This window comes from Orbicella franksi, chromosome 6, assembly GCF_964199315.1.
Source record: "Orbicella franksi chromosome 6, jaOrbFran1.1, whole genome shotgun sequence".
Lineage (NCBI taxonomy): Eukaryota > Metazoa > Cnidaria > Anthozoa > Scleractinia > Merulinidae > Orbicella > Orbicella franksi.
Genome location: NC_138150.1, coordinates 31,128,901 through 31,152,097, shown reverse-complemented (window position 1 = coordinate 31,152,097; position 23,197 = coordinate 31,128,901). Strand labels below are relative to the sequence as shown.

General features: G+C 39.1%; 1 protein-coding gene across 1 annotated transcript; it reads right to left on the bottom strand.

The window, feature by feature from the left end:
* Positions 1-4,061: 4,061 nt before the first annotated feature.
* LOC145489020 (E3 ubiquitin-protein ligase TRAF7-like) lies at positions 4,062-22,435 on the bottom strand. Its single transcript, XM_081467907.1, has 25 exons — positions 22,071-22,435; positions 20,772-20,832; positions 20,142-20,263; positions 18,455-18,559; positions 17,593-17,685; positions 16,763-16,855; positions 16,521-16,651; positions 16,364-16,439; positions 15,543-15,601; positions 14,952-15,021; positions 14,578-14,643; positions 14,396-14,477; positions 13,920-13,993; positions 13,466-13,508; positions 13,259-13,311; positions 13,033-13,101; positions 12,554-12,636; positions 11,951-11,990; positions 11,271-11,387; positions 10,656-10,772; positions 10,363-10,482; positions 9,762-9,804; positions 6,602-6,690; positions 6,084-6,203; positions 4,062-5,151 (listed from the first exon to the last, which is right to left on the bottom strand). The coding sequence occupies exons 1-25, from the start codon at positions 22,140-22,142 to the stop codon at positions 5,140-5,142; spliced, it is 2,010 nt and encodes a 669-aa protein (XP_081324033.1). The 5' UTR covers positions 22,143-22,435; the 3' UTR covers positions 4,062-5,139.
* Between the last annotated feature and the right edge of the window lie 762 nt (positions 22,436-23,197).

Sequence of the window (23,197 nt, the reverse complement as noted above, 5' to 3'; positions counted from 1 at the left end):
TAATTAGCGAAATGGGACTGACGTCATGTCGTCACTCTTAATAAGAAGTCATGTAGTAATATCCTGGATGACAAACCATTTTCACCACCAATATTTGTCATGATGGGATTGCGCAATTAAAATTAAAGAATCAATTACCAGGACAGGAAATCATTTAGGAGTTAATTAAGTAATGACGTCGTGCATTACATTGAGTGTAACAGCCAACTAGCACAAGTTACTTTAATAATTTAATTAGGAAAATTATTAGTCAGTATTGTATGTGATGTCATATAAACTGATGCATAATATGAACTGATTTTTCTTCAAATTCGCCATTTCCACATCCCCCATAATGCAGTTTGTTTGCCCCCCTCGAGTAGCGAAATTGGCACAGTCGAGCGTGACGCTTTCTTTCGTTTTATTCCCAAATAAATATTTATTCAACTTGCATTTGCTAACTTCATTATTGCCTTTTCTGTCCGACTAGTTGGGTGATACTAAAACAATTAGACCCTTCGCCCTCAAGGGTCAATAGCCCGCCTTAATTGTTAAATAGCCCACTATTTTCACTCCCGGGGGAGAATTTATAATTATGTAATTTATAAATGTAAATTACATGTAATTCATGACGTTACAATTCAAAAATCCAAAGGCACAGAAACGAAGAGAGGTTTCTCAACGAAGACCAGGGCTCACTTGTCAGTAGACAGTGCAGATATCCCGGAAGCTCTTGTAATTTGGTCTTGGGTAAAATATTTAGGCTTAAGAGAAGAAAAAAACAAAAGAAACCCGAAAATTGTAGAATTATCCGAATGTGCTCAGCTTAGAGGGAATCGCGCAGCTTATTATAAACCAATGAGCTATGAACTGACATAAACGCATGCGCACAACCTGTTACCTATGAATGGCAGCCAAGGACTGCTGTTTCGTCCTTGGTAGGAGTCATCAGCATGGTGTAACACCAGGCAGTAAAAAAAAGCCGTCCAACGGACTTGATGGCTACACTGTTCGCAGATCGAGCGATGTCGAAGATGTTTGATTTTGTGACGAAGGAAACCTTGAAGTTTGATAGTGAAAAGCTGTCGATCAGCAGAGCTAGACCTTATAATAACATAATACATTTAATAACTTTATTGAAGTGTCAAATGTATTTAGCACTGTCGTTTTAATTGGGGATGCTACAAATAACTAAATATTGCAAATAGAACATAAACTATTAAGAATCCCAACTGGTGGGAGGCTGAGCAGTTGGCTATTTACACAACACGGTCCAGGAGTTGAACTCGGGACCACCAAGAACAAATAGCAGTAAGGGGAGAGGATTTGAATCAACGACCTCCAGATTTCAAAATCCGCCTCCACTTTCTCTCTGTATGACAAAAGTAATAAATAAATTAATTAATGAATGAATCGAATAAATAAAGAAGATTAAAAGAGTTTCAATAAAAGGTGATCACGAATACTCTGTCGAATGTGTTGAACATTTTCTTGTCGTTGCTTTTCACTCCGTTGCGGGAGATTTCCAAGATATCCGCAGGTTTCAAGATTTCTGACTTCAGCAACTTCATCTCTTCCGCTAGGGACAACTTCTTTGGATTTTCAGTTAAGGGCACTAATCGTTGTTCTTTCATAAAGCATCTTTGGCTGTGAGACATGCTTCTGTTCCGAGCTCTTAATTGTCTGATCTTGTCATCGCTTCTTTCGGCCAGATTTGACAGAGTAGACCAGCTTTTAGTTAACCTCGGTTGGTTTTCTTTGGAATATAGAATCATGAGAACTTCTATATCTGTGTTGCTCTGCAACGAGAACACTTCCATTTCTTCTTGATGTTTATTTTTTGAAAATATAATCAAGAATACGAGCGATATTCAGATAGCAGTCATGCTTTATAGCGAAGCATTTTGTCGAGAAGCCCTTCACTGGAAAACAGGTGTCGCTTTCGTTAATTTATTGCGAAACGTTTGGTAAGGATTCTGCAGTAATTTCCGCATACGTCACAACTCTGTTGCGAAATACCTTTACTGTATTGTGTTTGCATAAAGAATTTACTCACGGTATGATTAATTTGAACTGTACTTCTACAGACAATAGTCTAGTAGTCCAAGGCATTTCGTCGACAATAATTTCTCACATTCGGGATTTCAACGTCATCTTCCATCAATTAGGGAATCAACATAAATTTATTAGGAATCAATTAGGCAGTTACGTCATGCATTACCTTCTGTGTAGCTTCCGGTTAGTGCAAATCAATCTTTACAATCATTTAATTAGGAAAAAGTTGTTAGTATTGAAAGACGTCAAACACTGGAGTTGCATCACGCATGACGTGTCAGTAATAAGCTAATAATTAGGCAGTGAGGTAATGGGCCATTTCCGAATTTTATATGAAAAATAGTTTATTTTGCATGAAAAGAAACCTGTCCTTTTTGGCGGTACACATTTTCATACTGAGTAGATTCGCGAGAAGACTCGGACATGGCCTAGTGCTTGTATTAAAACCCCTTGCTAGAGACAAGTTAACCCTTACTCTGCCCGGCATCTCAACCGTCTATGTATGAAAATGTCTGGAACAGACTCCGAACTGCTGGTTCTAGACGGATCACCATGCTCGGTTAACCTGGGGCAAGTCTCATAGGTGGCACTCTCCCAGATTTCTTCTCGTTCTAAAGTGGCAAATGTACACAAAATAAAACAACTCGCATTCATTTTGTCCCCACAAGAGCGTCTACGTTTCCAAAAGAAACGTTTGTGCTTAGAATCATTTACCACGTCATGGGCATTTATCAACACGAATATCAGGCAGCTCAGGGCAAGGCGTTTTGATCTCGCGAGGAGGAGTCTTCTTTTTCAGGCGAAAAAACAACCTCAATCCCAGTTTCTCTCTTCTACGGGGCTGGCGGAACAAGATTGGCAAATAAGAATCAGAAGGCGAACGAGTCTAGACTAGACTAGACCAGACTAGACTATACTAAACTAGACCAGACTAGACTATACTAAACTAGACCAGACTAGACTAAAGTATACCAGACTAAAGTGGACCAGACTAGACTGAAATAGACCAGACTATAGACCAAACAAGGGTAGGCCAGAGATTGGACTAAAATCCAAGCTAGACTAGACCAGACCAGACTAGAGTAAACCAGACTAGACTAAAGTAGACCAGATTAGACTGGACTAGATCAGACTTTATTATATGGCTGTGTCTCACAAGGACTGGAAACTACCGAATTCACGAATTTGATTGGCTGAAATCGATATTGACCGCGGTCTAGATTTTCCCATCTAGACCTTCATCTAGACCGGTTTCATTTTGCGTTGAAAAAGTAGCAAAGTAAAATACAAAAATGTTCACCATTTTCTTTTATTTTCTTCTCAATAATTTATGGAAGTGCCAAAAGGCCTGATGAAAAAAAAAAAAGTAAAGAGGACGAGCAAATTTCGGCAGGTTTAAGTTAAGCTCATCGCCGTTCGCAAGCAAAATGTTAGCAAACCAGTTACATTAAACGAATTAAAGTTTTCTTCTTTGCCATGTAATAAACATTTTATTAACCGGTCGGTGTACAGACCTCACTGCGTTCGGTCTGTACTCACGACCTCGGTCAAGATTCTCCCATACAGACCTCCAGCTCGGTTAATAAGAGCTAAATACTAAAACAGACCAGATTAGACTAGACTAAAATAAACCAGACTAGACTAGTGTAGACTAGACTAAAATAGACCAAACTAGACTAGGGAACACCAGACTAGAATAGGGTAGAGTTGAAGAAGTTACATATTCCCTCCACTAGTCTGGTAAATTTCTCTGCTGTTTAATTAAGAGAGCCAAATGTTTTCTTTCATATATATATATTACACTTGAACGAGATATATTATTTTCAAGTCTTCACAACTTGGTATATACATATGGCGTAAATGAAAGGCCAAAATAACCTTGCAAAAAGAGTTGCAACTCTGACAATCAACTTTTGGCAAAAAATAATACACGAAAAAGAAAAGAAAAGAACACTGAGATTGATTGTGACGCAAGTTTGATGCCAAATAAAGAAAGAAAATTACAAAGTCATTTTAATTATTTTATCATCGTCAGTTCTGCTGTTGACACAAAAAAACTGCCGCAAGAAATAACAAACCCCATAGAGAACGCATATTTTCTGATTTGACATTCAGTTCTTGATTGAAACTCGATCGAGAATGATCCAAAATATCAACTTGCCCGCAAATTGTTCGCAAAGTTCTCGTGCCCAGGTTCTGTCTTTATACGGGTCCCTGAGTGAGTGACGATAGATTGAGAATAAGCTCTGTTTCTCTTAGGTAATGCCAAGTCGACTATTCTACTAGAGCTCGATCACGTAGTTCTAAGTTAATAGCAAAGCCCACTTCTCTTTCGTTGATTGCTGAGCGAGAAAGCAAACAAGCGCAAACAAAAGCGAGAAAAAAAAAAAAAGAAAAAATGTTTTGGTCAAGCCCCGGCCAAACGATCACAACATTTCAACCCAACATATCGCGACGTTCTTGGGCGCAGCATGTTGCGCGCGTTTGGCCACCCTGTTGCGACATGTTGCGGCATGTTGGGTGTTGTTGGCTCAAATTTGAAAATGGTCAAATTTTTCATGCAACATTTGTGGATGTTGTATGAAGTTGTAGTCGTTTGGCCAGGTTCGTGCAACAATGTTGCGCCAGGGCATGCGCACTAGTTCAATTTTCAATACCCAACATGGCGCAACACGTCCCAACAGGGTGGCCAAACACGTGCAACATGTTTCGCCCAACAATGTTTCGATGTGTTGCGTTTAAATGTTGCGATCGTTTGGCTGGGGCTTCACATTCCACACATGCGTTAGAAATTCCAGTATCCTGATGTCTGTTATGATTAGAATCCACTTTGTGAGGAACGTGATCGTCAACTTAGGTTGAGTAATTCGTCTTTTTCATTTTGTCTCTAGCATAGAAAAAGCTTTCAACGACAGTAATATTCACACTTTGTCTTATTGCCAGCCACTAGTACACCTCCATGTTCACATTTTCAGAGGTATATCTCATTGGTCCTCTTTGAAGTCGTCTTAGAAGAATGTTCACCGAAGGCAAAACCCACGCCAACAACTCATGACAGCCTGGGGAGCCTTGAATTTCGCTTGGTCAAATAGCTTCAATTTCACTTCACTGCCAAACCTGGGAGACAAAAGAAGAATTTCAAATCAGCATAAATTACAAAAGCCTTACTTCAAGCCGAAGAAGAAGAAGTATCACGCCATATATATCCTTTCTTTCAATAGTAACTTTACGACCATCAAGTTGTATGCCTGATATTAGAGACCTTTAAGCAAAGACGACGGCGACGCCAAGGACGATGCCTAGTAAAACAAGGATTTATAATTCACCTTTGAATTTCGCAATCATCCAGATCTGTTCAGTACGCGTATCGGTCTCAGAAGTTACTTGAGCTTAATATGCAATGCCAGCGTTGAATTTCATATAAATACGAAACATTAGCCGCTGTCGTTCACATTCTCTAAAATACGGAGAACTTAGTCATTTCACGTTGTTGTTTTGCAGAGGACGGCAAAGAAATGTACAAAGATTTATAACGCACGTGTACAGCCATTGTTTCGCTCGTTAAACCGTTTGTTTGGTGGTGTTTTCGCTGTCGTTGCCGTTGTTGTCGTAGTTTGCTTAAGGTCCCTAATGGCACACAAACACAATGACACCAGTAATTAAAGTACATCACAGGAGGAACAATCTCCTTTTCGGTGGAGGACCGATCCCGGCAGGCTGAGTTACAATCATTAGGGCTAAGCATAATTAATAGAGGGGACTCGTTATGAAGTCCGGCAAACATCAAAGGAGCAAACAAAGATTTCAAGATTTATGTTGGAAGGTCCACGACCGTGCACAACCTTTTGTTTTGCGCTCATACACTATGAATAAATTACGTAACCAAAACGTTTCTAATGGTTAGTTCCTCAGTCCGGAGTAAACAACTATTGTGTTTTGTGCACAGTCAAGGCCAAACAAGCGAACAAAAACATACCACAAAGAACTTTGTCGGGTTTCATAACCATTCCCCTCTATTAACTATGGGCTAAGCGATGTGAATAGCTTACTTTCACTGTACTGTCCACAGCTCCAGAAAATATTCTTCCTTTTGTGACAGCCAGAGCGGCCACGCTCCCTTGATGGCGGAGTAGAGTCTGGACACAAGTGAAGCTCTCCAAATTCCAGACCTGGGAAAGAAGATTCTAGTCAAAGAGTGTAGCTGACTTGTGTTACTTATCTGTCAGTCACGCAATCATCTCCATCATAATTTCCTAAACTATGAATTTATTACTCCGGCTAATGGCTGTTCCGGACACATGCAGGATTATCTACTCGCACCCGATTGGTTCATAAACAAATGAATTGTATGGTGCTTGGCAGTCGGAAGATGAAAAGAATTCTCATGAGAATTACTACCTGTATCACAGAGTTTTCGCAACTGTCCAGGAAAATTTCACAGTAAAATTTCCTCCAAAAATCGTCAGCTCGTTTTGATTGTTACATAAGCAAACAAGTCAATGCTACAACTTACAAAAACAAGGCGTGAAACCACTCCATTAAAACAAGAATAACTTTTTCAAATTACCCTGAGTGATCTGTCATAAGAAGCACTGAATAAACGGGTCTGTCCTGGAGCACTCAGCACAGCGAGACCATATACAGTACCCACGTGACCTGCCAAGACAAAAAAAACATACGTTGACCACGTGTAGATTACTGCCTCGCCTCGGTAAAGCACACGGGGAGCTTATTTCAAATTTCAGAGAGCTCGAAAACACTCGGCCTGACCGCACACAAGTTACAAGAGGAAAGGTAGTAGTTTCCTCCCAAACGCGTAAAGAGTGCACAACACGTGCGCGACACGTGAAAAACGCACGAGTTAAACACGTATAACGTGTTTGAGTTACACGCCACGCTACCCATAGCCTTTAAAGGAGTTGTTTTTCTCATTCACTGTGGGCTGTTTTCCATTTACTGCGTAGTTAAGAAGTCAAACACACGTGACACTTCGTGTTATATAACACGCGGCAAACAAGAAAGGCCTTCGACTTGCTACAGCTATCGCAGCTCCGTGAAGAAAGAAAAGAGGAAGAGAAAACGAGAAATGGAAGAGAAATCGGCTATGAACGAGGAGCACTGGAACAAGAAGAGGGAGATTCCAGCGGAGTCGAGAGCCAGGGCACAAACTACACATCCATCAACGAAAACTGTTGTCAGTTCAAAACAGGAACATCCACAGCTTCAAAGGCAAAAGTCTTCGAGCGAACCAGCTATCAAAGTCGTAGACAAGATAAACACCAATACCGATCTTGGCCCGAGTGGAAGGCAACGAAGTTCATCGCATACAGTCATGTCCACAAGCAGTGCCCACTACTTCATCCAAAATCACAGCGCCTCCCTGACTGAAAATGCCAAGAAATTGTCCGAGGAAGAGATCAGTGCGCTTGTGATCGACATCTTCAAACCCCTGGATTTCTATGAAATATTGTTCGACAGAATGAAAAATAACGACCAACAGGGAAATAACAGCGGGCAGAGTGACCCGAAATAAATACAAAAACGTTGGACACATACACAGGTACCAAGTCTGTTTCCCTTGATGTGATTATTATTATTTTTTTTTGAAATCACTTCTTGACGATGAAACTGAATAGAATGCGAAAACAATGCAATGAATTTTTTTTTTTAATGAGCAGTTTGACTGCTCGTTCGCTAGCAAATATGTATGTTAAGCGCTCCTATTTCAAGATGCAGTTTGTATCGCAAGTGTATGTTAAGCGTTCGTCCTTCAAAACGAGTCACTGCTTCCAAACACTAACCGTAGGAACCATAGATTCTGGCGAAGATCGTCTTTAGATCAGTGACAAGAGTATCGATGAAGCAAATAAGATATTGCCATCATAAAATATATTATCTTTTAATGTTGTTTCGTTTCATGCTCAAATGCAGAAACAGGTCGAAACTCAATTTTGTTTGAGCAAAAACCGAAATAAATTGTTTTGGAATTAAAGTGATGTTGATGTACTGCTTGAAAACACGATATAAAAATCTAGTTTTTAAAAATTCTGTAAGGCCCGGCCAACCGCACAGATAATTTTCAATCGCTCATGTAATTAAGCTGTTGCTTATTTCACGGCGACACAACAATGATAAGAGAATTCAAATCGCTGAGGAATCGCTCGAAAAAGCCACATCCAAACCTCGCTTGGAATAAGAGAACGTATGTTTTAAACTGATTCAAAACACCACCGAAAAACGCAAATTAGAATGTCGCATTCTTCCACACGATCGAAAAGAACAACGCCGAGCGGACTAGCGGCAGAAGATGGCATTTTGTTGATCAGTGAACGCGAAAATAAACTACCACTGTCAACAGCAAACGAGAAGCAAAATAAACAGAAAATGCAGAGCCAGTTCGCCGAGCAAATGAGAACTTGCGCGAACAGTACAGGCGTTCGGTTATGAACATACTCCAAATGATACGACGAGCGATATGGAACAAAGTAACAGGCGAACTATGTCTTGTAAAGAGTTCTTCCACAACCCGGCGAATGATGGCGGAAGGAGCGAAATAAAGGTTGCCGAAGGGATGACTGTAAAAGTGTGACGTTTTCGAACAACTAAACCTTCGGCGAAATGTTATTTAACAGAATGACGGCTAAGGATAAAATGAAGTGTTGTAAAATAGTTGGCAATACAGTTTCATTTCGCTGTATTTTGCATGATGTGTCCTATAATACAACAGATAAAAACATTTCGATAATTTAGGGTGTTACAGAACAGAAAACGGACGGCCATTAGTGTAAGCAAGTCAATAAACGCATCAAAAGGGGTATAATTTTCCTTTTTCTCGCAACATTTTAAATGTCTCGTAAACATCCCATTTTACAGTGAACTGGAAATAACTGTCGAAGGCGTTCGCGACTTTGCTGAAAGAGAGCTGATAATTTGACGACGGTGACGGTGAAATTTGGCCAACCACATGGATAGTTAAAAGGTTGTAAAACTGTACCTCACACAATTTCCGAAATATTATAGATTGGAAATGTTCAACGTTTTCAAACTAAAGAAATCTGGAGATTGAAACAAATTATTGACCACATTTGAGGTAAATAGATGAAGCGGTAAGTATACAGTCGCATTTTCATGGCACTTCAATACTGTTATTTGCGAATTTCCAAGCCTCAATTCTATCAGGAAAATCGTTTTTCAGGTATCGCTAGGTTAATGAACTGTTCAGAAATTCACTTTTGCAAAGAAATCTGACATCGGATTTCCATAAAAGAATGTTTTGAGCGACGTTTTCCCTGTTTTCAAATGTGGGCCATCAAGTCTTCTCTACGAAAACCTGTGAAACAACGTACATAACCAACAACAATAACCTGGACCGGAATGTTTTGACGGCGGCAGAGATAGAGCGGAATGCCCCAAACTGGAAAAATGTCAACTTTTCCACCGACTACGAGCAGCTGGTTTTTGTTCCCGAAATCCTACGCGCGATTGGAAAAGTTAAAAATTATGCAAATTAGGGGAAAATATGAGAAGGGACGAGACAGCAATCTGTTTCTTTCCGCGCCTGCGCATCTCGCTGCTCGAACGTTCTTCTTGTGCTTCGCATTCGAGATTTCGCGTCGCACGCTAGGAAAAGAAAGAGACTGCTCGCAGTCTAACATTTTCAGTAACAATAATGAAAGTGCAACACGATGAAAAATTTGTTATTTGAAGGAAGAAGTATCACAACTTACCATTGAGCGTCTCCAAATGTTTGTGTGTGTTGACATCATACACCTTATGGAAAGAGAAAAGTTTATCAAGCTTTTAAATTAAGACAACTACTAATCAAAAATAAGGCTTCGTGAAGAATCTCAATGATCAGTTTTGTCCCTTCTTATATTGGTTTACGGATGCATTTTTGTAACATTTTCTGCCCAAAGTCCTAAAACCAATGGAAACCGTACATGTATGGCACCGTGGTTTTGGCATGCTCGTGACTACTCGTGTTAAATTTGATTGGTCAATAACTTTCGGAATTCTTTGAAAACTGCCACGAAGATTTACCGACAGTGCACTTGCTTCGTTCGTTCGGGTAGAGCGGTTTGGCCTTGGTGTTGCATTACTACTCTTTCTGATTGGTGCAAAAATACTCGCGCCACTTTCTCAACCAATCAAACCAATCGTGACTCGCTCGAACACGTTTTCCCGCGCTTAGCGTCACCTACACACATTTGCTAAGAGGTTTTGATTGGTTCACCGGATTGTCTGCTTCCTTTGTGACTGGACAGGTAAAAGCTTTGGTTTTTGTTTTTCGACACCCACAATTTGTGAAAACTGCTCTAAATGTGTTACCTGAACTTGGTTCTCGTATGTTCCACACACGATGTACTCCTTGGTGACCGCCAAGGAGTATACACTGCCTCCAGATGTCTGAAGAACTCGAACACACTCTAGAGTGTCTAGGTCCCATAACTGAAAAACCAAAGGAAATATCGGTCTCATTCAGAAAACTGTGTTACTAGTAATGTAGTGCTGAGTAGGCAGGCGAGTCAGAAAACATATGACAACAAATTCCAATCAAAATTGCCCTGAGGAAGATCTTGTTTGCTTGTTGAATACGCATTGGGCACATTCTGAAGACGTACCTTAATAGTCTGATAGGACCCACTAAAGAGGTGCCTTTCTGAGGCAACTAACGCTCGCACCCAGTGATTGAGGCCTGTCAATTCCTGTATGAGCTCCATGGTCTGGAGATTCCACACCTGGAACCGGCAAAACCACAGATTGTGAAAACATCAACTAAATACCGTTCGTCCTCGGAAACTGGCAAGGAGAGGACGCAAAAGATCAGTTCGACTATTTAATCATTGAACTAGCCTGCGACCAGGCTCACCGTTGAGTTCACCTTTAAGTCACACGCGCCAGAGGCTAAGAGCGAAGCGATAAGACGGGGTGGAGTCTGGTGAGGAGGCACTTTCTCGTCTCGCGGGCTCGTTGCTCGATTCTGCGCTAACGGCTACGCGGCTCGCGCTTGTGGTCCAAAGTGAGCCTGCTTGCAGGCTATCATTGAACAAGTTCTTGAAATGTTATGAATCTTTGCTTTTGAAAACACAAACGTACATTTTTACACCCACGACTCACAGTAACATAAATACGGAAAAGACAAAAGAAACCATATTTCGAACTGAAATGTCCTCCATCCTGCACAGTGCAATTCGACTTCAGTTCTCGAACACAGACTGGTGGAACAGTCTACATACCTTGATTTTCTTGAGCGATCCGCTGAACAGCATGTTCCTCTTTGTTACCAACGTACAGACCGGGTTTTCGTGACCACGAATAGAGTCAAGCAGTTCAAGAGCCTCCAGGCACCAAACCTGACATCGAAACGGAAACGTTGATATCATTATGCAAGTTCTCTTAAATCGTCTCCATACAATTCTCATAGTAATAGTTGAGAGAATTTACATGTAAGTCATGACATTCAGTTATACTCATTTTACGCACAGTTTACATTCTCTAGATAATTTGAGGAGATTTTAATGGCAGTTAGAACTGAGTGTGCCAAGGTTGTTGGGCAATTAATTTGGGCAATTTTCCGGGACATGAATTTTTTTTCTCGCCCTTACGTCGTGCATGATTTTTTCTGGTGGGCAAAAGCTTGTACAATAACTTTTTTCATGCCAAAAAACAGGACCTAAATAGTAGAAAGGACATGCTCGATTTTTTTCCCCGTGGCTCCTGTCGCACGATTTTTTTTCAGCAGTTTTTGCTGTCCAGGATTTTTTGACGGTAACTGCCCAACCCCAACCCTTGGTCCGTCCCTAAGAGAAGGGGATTTCCAGTTCAGCTCAGTGACATGACGGAACTTCAGTTTTTCTGACAGGCTGCATCGGGTACGGGAATATTATCTGTATATTCTCATAACTAAGCCACGTACGTTTATAGTGCAGTCTGCTGATCCACTGTAGAGCTTTTTGCTGTAACACAAAACAGGCAAAGAAGGTGAGATGTTGGTAAGGTGGAAATAAGGCAAACAGTCAATCACCGTGGCAGAAAAAGTAATGAGCCAATCAGAGTTCGATCCAGAAATAAGCAGCTGACCAGCGACGGTAAGCGCGGGAAACATCAGGGGGAAATCGCGGGAAAATATGAAAGTCCTAAGCCTCTTTTAGGCGTTCAGTTAGTTGGTTTTGCTCAGCCGTGTACGGCATTTTTCGCGCTGCGCCCCAACTAACTGAACCCCTGGATGAAGCTTGAAAGCCCTTGACAAGCGCAGAAAAATTTGTAAGCGGTGTAAGGCGTGGGAAAACATGCTGTGCTCTAAACGCAGGAAAACACGTCACTTCTGGCAGGCGCGGGAAAAGTCGCGAAAACCAAAAGTTGATTTCTTTTAGCTTTCACACCTGACTGGTCTGAAACGCTTCATCCCTTCCATTCGTTAGAGCACGCCACGTTTGTTCTGTGAGCCACTTACATAGCTCACGAAACGCAAAGCTAAAAGCAGAGAATCATTTTTGCCACTTTCCAAAGCGCGACTTACTCGTGTGTACACAAAGCCAGCACGATTCCACTGTGTCCCTCTAGCGTCTTCACGCATTTGTAGGTTGTCAATGTGTCCCACACCTTCAAAAACAAAAGTAGAAAATTCCCATAAGAGAGAAAAAAATGCACTTTACAACCTTTTGAAACACGAAAGATAAGAATGTAAACTGCGGGTTACATGGATTTTCCTCTTTTTCAATGAGAAGTTTATCGGATAAGAACTTGGAAAGCGAACAAAAAATGCTGAATTGTCGAAGACGTGGTTCGACCAACGACTCAAAAATAACAAATTAATTTTGCGTGTTTCACAACAGGTTTTAATTCTTTATTGGAAGCTCTTGGAGTAGCGGGCTACTACAGGGCTCCCTGACACCATGGAAAAATAATTGTTTGACGAGCCAAAATAACGTCATTGTTGGATACTACAGCTAGGAATCACGCGCACTTTAAATCGTCTAAGCCGAATCTAAACATTACCTTAATGGTCTTGTCCGATGAGCCACTGAAAAGCCATTCACCATGAGTACACAATGTCCACACGGGACCCTAGAGAGTAGAAGGGAATATGGTGTCCGTTATTACTCTAGGTAAGAATGGATGAGGCATATTTCTTTTTGATGGAAAGTTGTGGCAAGTTAGAGAATTAATACCTTCTGTTGTAATGCCAAGGTATTAAAATCAACGCTACTTTTACAATATTTACCTGGTGACCAACAAAAGTTCCTTTGCACTTGAATAACGGCTGGATATCGAACGCTGAAAGAAAATACACACATTACTAAAAATTACTTCAACCAAGATAGTGTTATTTCCTAGAAATAGAATTGTCATACTGAGATTTCTGGCTTGAGCTCCAAAGTTTGGGTAGGTTGCGCAAACGAAAAACAAAAATAAACGATATATGACTTACTTCCAACACCCCACAGCCTCGCCTCTACATTTGCCAAGTCAGTCTGTTCAACACAAGAAAAGAAAAGATTGGCCCTCACAGTTATACAAAAAAAAATCCTTTAAACGTGTCAGTAAGTGTTTTTATAGAATGATAAGTTGAAACTGTAGCCTAAGGGAAAGAGAACAATGAGTTTTTAAGTCACAAGGAAACAGGCTATGCATTTGTACAGTTCCTTAGCCATATTTTGCAAAATAATGAAATAAAATGAAAGTAACTTTTTTCCATTTTCGCTTAAGTATTTCTCGGAGAAAGTGAACCAAGATAGCTAATTTTCACCTTTGTATTTGGAATTAAAATAATATCTGTCTTAAGATAATTTGCCGGAGAATTTTTCGACAGACGTAAATAATTACATGAAAACTTTAAAAATAGTACAGGCCTTACAAAAACATTTCACACAAGTATTTTATACCTGGATTTGTGAAATGCTTTGCCTTGAATCCAATAAATCTGAGGACAGCTTTGTTTGGCTCTCATCCAAAAGATCTAATGAAGTAACAGTACAGAGAAAGTTTCAGGATGAATTTACACTGATTACGATAGAAAGTATTGGTGGTGCGGTGGCCTCATGATTAGTGCGCTAAACTCTGGATTGTGCGGTCCGGGTTCGAACCCTGGTCGGGGATATCGTATTGTGTTCTTGGGAAAGATACTGTACTCTCAGTGCCTCTCTCCACCCTGGTGTATAAATGGATACCAGCGAATTTAATGCTGGGGGTAACCCTGCAATGGACTAGCATCCCATCCAGGGGGGAGTAGAAATACTCCTAGTCGCTTCATGCTACAGAAACCGGGATAAGCTCTGGCCTAATGGGCCACTTGGCTCGTATGCAGACTTAACCTAACTACAATAGCAAATGCAACCAAAGAATAACCCTTCGTACTTACCTATTCTGATGTCGACAGTTTTTTCCATTCTATCAACTCGTTCTGTCAACTTCAGAATCATGGCTTTGAGAAAGACAATTTCCTGAAAACAATTTCACCAAATAAACCTAGTAAACTGTAGTTTAAAAAGTTCAAAATGTGAAGTTTAATGAAAACTGTCCTATTTTTGTACCGTTTGTTACCTGATCTTTATCTTTCAGTGTTGTTTTGAGTTCTTCCATTCTCTTGTCAGTATGTTGCAGAAATTCCTGCCAAAAGTTGTTAAAAATATGCAATTTACTTCATACAATGTAACTTTGACTAGTCTGACTAGGAAATAATAATCTGTACATGTACAAGCTTCGCTCACCCTAGTACTAATGGCCGTTACTTAAATATCTTCATGCTAATGATTATAGCATTCTGTTCCCAGTTGACTTACATGTAATCACTATGGCCTGGAAATAATTTTCATATCAACCAATGTAAGCCAGAGGGAACAAAAGAAAACAGATCAAATTTGTAGACAAGACGTTTGTACAATGCTTCTTTGTCATTAACATACATGGCAGTATACCTTGACAGCTTCAAACTTGCATGTCTCAAGATGAAGTCGAACCTCTTTATGATTGCCCTCCATGTGACATCTAAAATTAAAAGATTACAAAACAACAATATAATTATATCACTTTGGAATCAAGCAGGTACATGTAATTCTGTGGGATAACTCCAGAAGGAGCCACAACATGCTGAAATAAGGGTACAATTTCAAATGCAAAATGCTACAAAAGAAATGTTTAAATTGTAAAAGTACACAATAACTTTGACTGATTTTGAAACTGAACACTAAATTAAACTCTAGGCTTGGACCCATATGAAAAACGACCTGTGTAATGAAAAGCCGGGATATTTGTCTATTGTAATCAATTTAGACTGCCAGCAGCTGGCCTTTACATGTACTTTAAGGGTCAAATGAGTGTTAACCTGTGAGTATGAGCACAAAAGGGTGGTATGGACAAAAAGGGCCAGGGTTGTGCCACACCCATGTCTCATGCCAATCCCTTCTAGTCTGAAAGGCCTTTCTCACAATCCCTGCCTCATTTCGGGAGAAAAACAGACTGTCAGCAGTCTAAATCAATTTGATCTGCATATTTGATGAATCGCTTACCCATATTTTTGGTGTGGACATCTCATGTGTTCACAAACTTGTAAATGATCTTCAAGATCCTAGTTGATGTTGACAGAGTTATGCAGTAATCAGTAAATACGTGCACTGGTACATACACAGAACACGCAATCAGAATATGTGTCAATGAATGAAATGGATTAGGACAACAGCTACAGCCATTTCATCAGAAAAAGTAAAGATTGCTTCAACTTACCTGCAGTAAAAGATGCTAACTATTTGAGAAAGTTTCACACAAAAAAGATTTAGAAAGATTATGATCATTATCATCAGTGTGATAAGGTTTCCAGCAACATAGCCCACAGATGACCATTTTCTACATTCATATAGTGACCTTAACACCTTTAATAACTACTTATTAACTCAGAGCGAGGTCTTCACGGGAAAATCTCAAACTGAAACCTTGCTGTATTGACCGAGGGATAGTGAGGTCAATAAGGCGAGGTCAAGGTTTGAGATTTTCCTGTAAGGACCAAACGTTTGACGTTAATAAGTTGTCTATTATATGGCTTTTTGCTTTATTTTCAAAGGCCCCTAATTGGCCTGTGGGCATTAAGGGAGATTAACGCCCTACAATGAGCCAATCAGAGTGTTAATGATATTGGCGACAAACACAAGCCATATAAAAAATAGTTTTATTAAGTATATTTAGTAGTTATAAGGACATGTAATAAAGATAACTTACTGCTAAATTACCTGCCACGCTTAACCAGTCAAAATATACATGTATGCAATCCTACATGGAAAACTCATCTACCAAAAGTATGTAATAATAACTAGTCTTTGCACTTGAAAGAATTTACCATTTTGAGCAAAGTAGGACATTGCAAACTGTTTGGACACTGAGTTGGAGCATACTGACAGATCCTCTCATGTTCACTGAAAAAAAAAGTGGATTATTACACGTTTGTACAAACATACATTGATTTACAGTATGAGTTACAAAGAGTCATGACTTACTGTCTGTTAGAGAGTTTGACTGTCACAGGGCACCCAGAAGGATTTACTTCATAATCTGTTGGGGATCCTGTTGACTTAAGCTTACAGCCATATTTACAATGGATGTACAATTCACCAATCTGCTCAGACACCTGACAAGAAAAGGATAATAATACAATTAGCAAGCCTACCAACTTCTAGCCACTGCGTAGACAACTACAGGATTATTTGAAATAGAAAATAAAAATACAAGAATTACTCACTGCAAGGTTAACAACAACTATTGAGAGTTTGTTGTCATCAACCGGGCACTTTTCTGATGCTCTTGAAAGAACACAAGTTCGACAAAAGGTGTGCTAAGCGAAACAAAACAAAAAGGAAAATTTAAAATTAAAACACAGGTAAAAAAATCTACTCATAAGTACTTTTAACTAAATATGTTGCATTCCAAGCAATTTTTGGTTTATCAATTTGCTGAATATACCAAATGCTGGTTTTCACAAGTGACAAAGTTGCAGTCAGAGTTGTTGATGCAATCAGAAGCACAGAGTAATATGATCTTAGCAAAAATAAATCTGAAGCTTATGACTCCAAGGCTTGTGATGCTTAAAATCTTATGACAACTAGATAGTCAGTGCAAAAGATCTCTAGCCTTATAATTGGTATGTAGGTCCTTCCGCTTCTGCTTTGGACTCGGACAATTTAGTTTACATTGACCACAGTTGTGGAAGGAATCTCAAGAAAATGGAAATGTTCTGATTCCCCCAAATCAACCGCTTGCAACTCTGATTTTTTTATTTTCACTAGGTCATAGGTGCTCTTATGACTACAACTCCAAGTGGACTTTGTCGCTAGTGAAAACCAGCCTTAATTAAAGAAATTAAACTCATTCACTGACAGAGAGCTGAAAGGGAGTTCAATCCTCACCTAAAAGCAAATTTAAATTCTGATTCAGGCTTAATTAGGCGTTCATACTCTTGTTCAATCATTATGAGATAGGGAATAACATAGTTCTGCGCTAAATTAATTACCAGATTTTTTATTAATTATCAGACTGCCATTAGAGGACTTTTGTAGCAGAAAACAGTCTTACCCCACATGATGTAATAACAGGATCTTTAAACACTCGTTGACACAATATGCAGAACAGCTTTGATGATGGTTCATCCACAAACAACACAACTGCCTGAAGTTCACAAAAACAAAAGTTTGTTGGATATTGCATATAATTTGCATGTAATTTACATAATTTCTTAATGTGCCGCTCCAGGAATAACCACTCCCAGTGCAAAGAAGGAGGAAGGTCACTGGAAATTGCAAGGAGGAGGGGGGAGGGGGGGCATTAAAGACCAAAGTTTTTAGAGAAAATAGTTATGCTAAACAAGAATTTCTAGTGGGTTGGGAGAAGGGGTTTCATACAAACAAACAAACAAAAAAAAAACCTTCCCTAGGGAGGGTATGGAAAGTTTCTGGCTCCATTTTATTGACACCTTTAAAAATACTGTTTTAATGCCCCCAGATGGCTACTTATCTCACTGGAGGGAGGTCCTGTAAATGTTTGGAAATATGATTGGTAATTATTAGGGGTAACAATGAATTTGAGCTACAACTAAACTTTTAGCAGGTCCTTTTCAAAATCCACACATGTACGTATACGTCCAAGTCTTGGTCTGTCAGTTTTTTAATATTAATTATGCAAGTCTCACTTGAAAAATTAATAATATGATGAGGTATAACCTGTGGCAAGTGTTGGAATGCTTATAAATTTATTGGTCTAGCCCGCCTGCCAATTAATACTGTTTATCCTGTTCAAAACTTTACTCAGACGACTTTACATGAACCAAAATTAACATGCTTTGATTAAATGAACTTCAATGACAGCAGTTCCATTCAACATACATGTTATGAGCTTACTATAACGATTTGGATTATTTTGCAAATAACACCACGCAAACCTCTTCATCTTCCTCTGTACAACTTGAAATGGAATGATGAGAGCGAGCGGATATTGTTGATGATGTTCTGTGATGGCGTTTAAAGCACACTGCATCAAAACTTCCCTAAAAACAAACAAGAGCACAGTGCTTTCAATAACATTTGAAGTAGATGTCTGCCAGCATAAAAGTAGGCGGCTCAGGGTATATAACCTTTGCTAGGCAGGTCTGGGGACATGTTTCCCCAGAAAATTTTGAAATTTAAACTTTCAGGAATAAGATTTCCAGCTTTCTGGGCATCAAAGTTAGTAAAGTCGATGATGAATATATGCTGGAACTGATCTTCTTTGCTTGCTGCCTGCAAATGATTTATCTCTGTTTGGGTTATCGAAGTACATCAGCTTCCTTCATAAAGTTCTGCAAGTGTTAAAACCGTGAACAGGATTGTGGAATGAATTTCCAAATGATGAACAAATAAAGTCTTTCATTTCTTCAATTGATGGCCCTTTGCGTGGCTCACGACTTTCCAAAAATTGTGAAGATGGCGAGGTCTTATCTGTGACTTCAGACTGTATAGTCTTAGAATCAGTTGGGCCGACCGAAATTTCATCATTGGAATGAAGCGTTTCGTTTCGTGCAATTGATATTCATCCGTAAGCAAAGAAGAACACGATAGGTTTATGAAAGAACAATTCCAAAGTCAAATAAATTTATTCAAATACCTGTTTTGCTTTCAAAAGAACGTAAACGAATCAGCCTGTCCAGACTGTATATGGGTGCGCACTTTGCTGCCATCTTTTCTCGACCAACCACATGGTAATAGTTTAAAAGCAAGGTTAAGTTTTATTATGATACTGCTGAAAATGGCTGAATGTTTTGCAATTTGCAATCATATTTGATGGATGTGTACACTTTTATATACATGAACAGTCAAGGTAAATGTAAGAAATATTTTATCAGTTTATTTGAACTGCGAAATAGGTAGGCAGTAAATATTATAAGAGTTTCATTTTTGAAGTTTTTGTCGACAAACACAGCCAAGCAGCCGATGACTCGATGACTCACAGATGCCAGAGCTCCTGTGGTAGCCAGCTTCTAATGAAAGCGCTGGAGCAATGCTTAGCTCTTCATACATACATACTTTTTTTATTCCAGAAGCAAAATACATATACAATTAAAACTAAAAATAAGGTAAAAAAAGAAGCCACTAGAGAAGGAAGTTTAAAAGAGGTTATCCCTATATGAAAACTCCCTTAAAAAGTACAATAAAATCAAAATTAAAATTAAGGTCCTTCATTACAATTAAATAATTAAGTGCAATTTGAGCTTAGATTTAAACTGCTGAAAGTATATTAGCTTCCACTACATCTCTTGGTAATTCATTCCATAATTTAACAATGCTAATGAAAAATGAATGTTTATACCAAATAAGTTTTCAGTAAATAAAGATTAATATTCAATGTTAGTTTTGGGTAACCATACCATTATTGTGAGGGTAGCACAGTACATGTTAATTGTTACATACATTGGCACTCAGACAATTGTCTCACACTTGGCACTGTCTCAGATTCAAATTGGTCTACTGCCAAGTGCCTTTGGCAAATTTAGCAGTCCAAACAATCCTAAAAACTGTCTCAAATCAGAACCAGCCTTGGGTTTTTATATACTGGTAGTCATTAGAATTCTAAGGATTCAAAAACGTGTTTACCTGATCTGAACCAACTGCACCATTTATGTCGCATTCTCTACCTAAGCTTGTGCTATTACTTGAGGAGACACATGTCATACTAGCAGAATTCCTCTTAAGGGAAGCATCGCGTTCACTATCAACTGAAATGAAAATTAGAAACAATATTTAATAAATGGCATTCAATAAATTGAGAAAACCTAACTCTCCACCACTTCATGCATAGAGTCAGTGTCTGATGTGACAAGCCACGCACTTCCAGTCTATGAGATCTATTTTTAAGAGCCTTTTACTTTACCCTTTCAAGAATTCCTTTTCCAATAATTATTTTACATACTTAACTTTTTCCGTGCTTCAATCAATGGCTTGTAAAAATTCTCAACGCTTATTTACTGGGCATTAATGTCTGTTTTGTTGTATAACATTACATGAACATTAAATTGCAGAGGTGGAACAATTAAGGCATCCAAATTGTGATTGAGGAGATTCGGATCCTTTGCCAGAAATTAGCTGATGAACATCAGGTACTTTATGTACCCACTGACACATCACTCCAGCCACTGTTATTCTACCTCATGTACAGAGTCTTAGTGAAAGTGAAATGACATTGTGAAATTGAAAGTTTAGTTTTTGGTATTTTTCTAATATTACCTCGTGTTATTGTTGTCACAGGAGAAAAAGCAGATGTTCCAAAAGTGGTTTCCATGCGTGCCTAAAAGAAAGATATTTATATTTTAATTGTACTATTAGGGACACCATAATTAGCTGTGTGAGACACAGAAATAAATAATTTGTCACCTAAACCACAAGCTTTCTCTACAGATACTAGAAGTTCTGCCAAAATTATTGCCTTGGAAATTCATTAAAAACTCTGAGGTATAAATTGTTTTACATGGTACCACAAAGCAAGTTAAAGACCCCCTTCTTTTATAATGGTAGTAAGTGCAAATGTTTTTAAAGAGGATGTTTTGTCTTCAAAACAATGTTAGTATGATTTTCTGATATGTTGATGGTTACAGTTCATCTGTTGATCAAAGCAAATCAAAAGGGAAAAAAATCCACGATGACTAATTTATCAAACTTTCAATTGCAGTAACTGTTTACCTGTTACAGGGTTAAATATATATATTTTTTAACTGGTTGAAAACGATCACACCATTCAAATTCAAAACGTAAATGTCACAGGTAACTTTAACATTAAGACTTGAGTTGAATACAGTGTATACTGGGAACTACAGAAAATAAAAGATTCCACAAGTATAGAAACAGTTTATTTGGAAATCTACGAAGAGATGGACGAAGAAATAGCCCAACGGCGCTTTCAGGCGAGTCCCTATTATAATATCTCTTGCATTTGACCGCTGTGTGGGTTTCATAGCTGCTAATTTACTAAATAAATGAATGATGGAGAAAATTACTAAGCCTTATCCCTTCACTTTGAGCTTCCTCGCTTCATCATAGTATTGTAGGATTCGAATTAAAACCATGTGGTTTTATTTTTCATGGCTCCATTCACTGAATGAAGTGGAGAAAATGAAACTTGTACCCAAATAAAAAATATCATTAATTATGCAGACAATGCATGCCAGCTTGCTGAATTATTCTGAGATCGATGATCTTGAAAAATTTCGACGTTTATTTTCGATTGCGTTAAAATAAAGAAGAATCGTGAATGGGGCAACATTAAGTTAGCGTAAAAAATCACTCAGTGTTGAAAATATAATTCCAAATACCACAGTACACGCTAAATCAACAAGATTGAATAAACCTAATTTTAAGCTGATATAAATTAAGGTTTTCAACCCGATCTGAAGCCATCTGCCTTCCCTAACTCAATGAGTACGTAAGATGTCCCTCGGTGACTGCATTTCAGAACGCTAAGCAGTTGTTTAGAGATTTTCAAAGTAATAATCTTAAAGAAAAGTCTCTTTTCTCAGTTAAGCTAGTTACCTTTGTGTTGATGGATTCGTAAGATCGTGATCTTACACTGTCTGCTTGCATATTCCCAATAACCCCGGACATTTTTCGAAATACAAAACCGCACGTCGGAGATGAAACTCACGCGAATGATCAACAACTTTACGGTTGCGTTGGAAAGAAATACTGGGGTTAATCCATCTTGATGACCCTAATAACAGTTCTCGAAAGGTTTCGAGAGACTTATTGGGATAAGAACCACATAAAGACCACGACAATCCTCGCTGCGTGCTCGCTGAAATGAACGTTTACGGAGTAGTGACATTTCCTGAGTCCCAGATCCTTTTGGGATAGAATTGCGCACGCACATTTCAGAGAGGATTTTGGCGCCAAAAGGGCGCGCTTCTACTTGCTGTGATTGCTCCATGCCTGAATTTCAGCCGTGCCCTTCAGGAATAAATAACAAAATAAAAACGAATTCTAATACATGAAAAATAATCGTTTCTAGCGTGAGATCGAGATTTAGATTGCATTCGCAATAAAAGGAAAAGCATTCGAGAATGGATGCGTTCTGTTCAAGTCATGCAGTTTGCCCGGGCAGTTTGCTGGCTTTCAACAAATTCACACTTCGTTTTCGAGTTCTCACAGGGTCCTCCTGGGAGGGCTGTTTATTTAATATCGAGTTGAAGCCTCTTCGTTTTTCGATTTGTCTTTTGAGTGTTTCGTTTTCGAGATGCCGGTTCTTCATTTTCGTGTTTTGAGTGCTTCGTTTTCGAGTATTGAGTTCTCCTCTTACATCTTGTTGCTCGTGGTAGCGTTGTAGGTTCGATAAGACAGGATGAAATAATACACGTCCACTTCACTGCCATCATCAGCCCCGCTTGACAACAGCGCCAATTTTAATTTCCTAGCCTGTGTTGCAGGCATACACTGGGAAGGGGAGGCGAAAACTGCTTCTCGCATTCCCGCTCTCCCTCAATCTTAGGACCCCTCTTAGCCATATAACCTTCCTGCATCGTTTAAAGTGACGGTGAAGGGATTGTAAATGGCCTGTAGAAAATTCGCCCCATTTTCTTCCCTCAGACTTTGCTTTTGAAGAACCTTTTTTAGTCTAATTTCAACTAAACGCCCGGGGGACTGATTTGCGCGAAACGTGAACA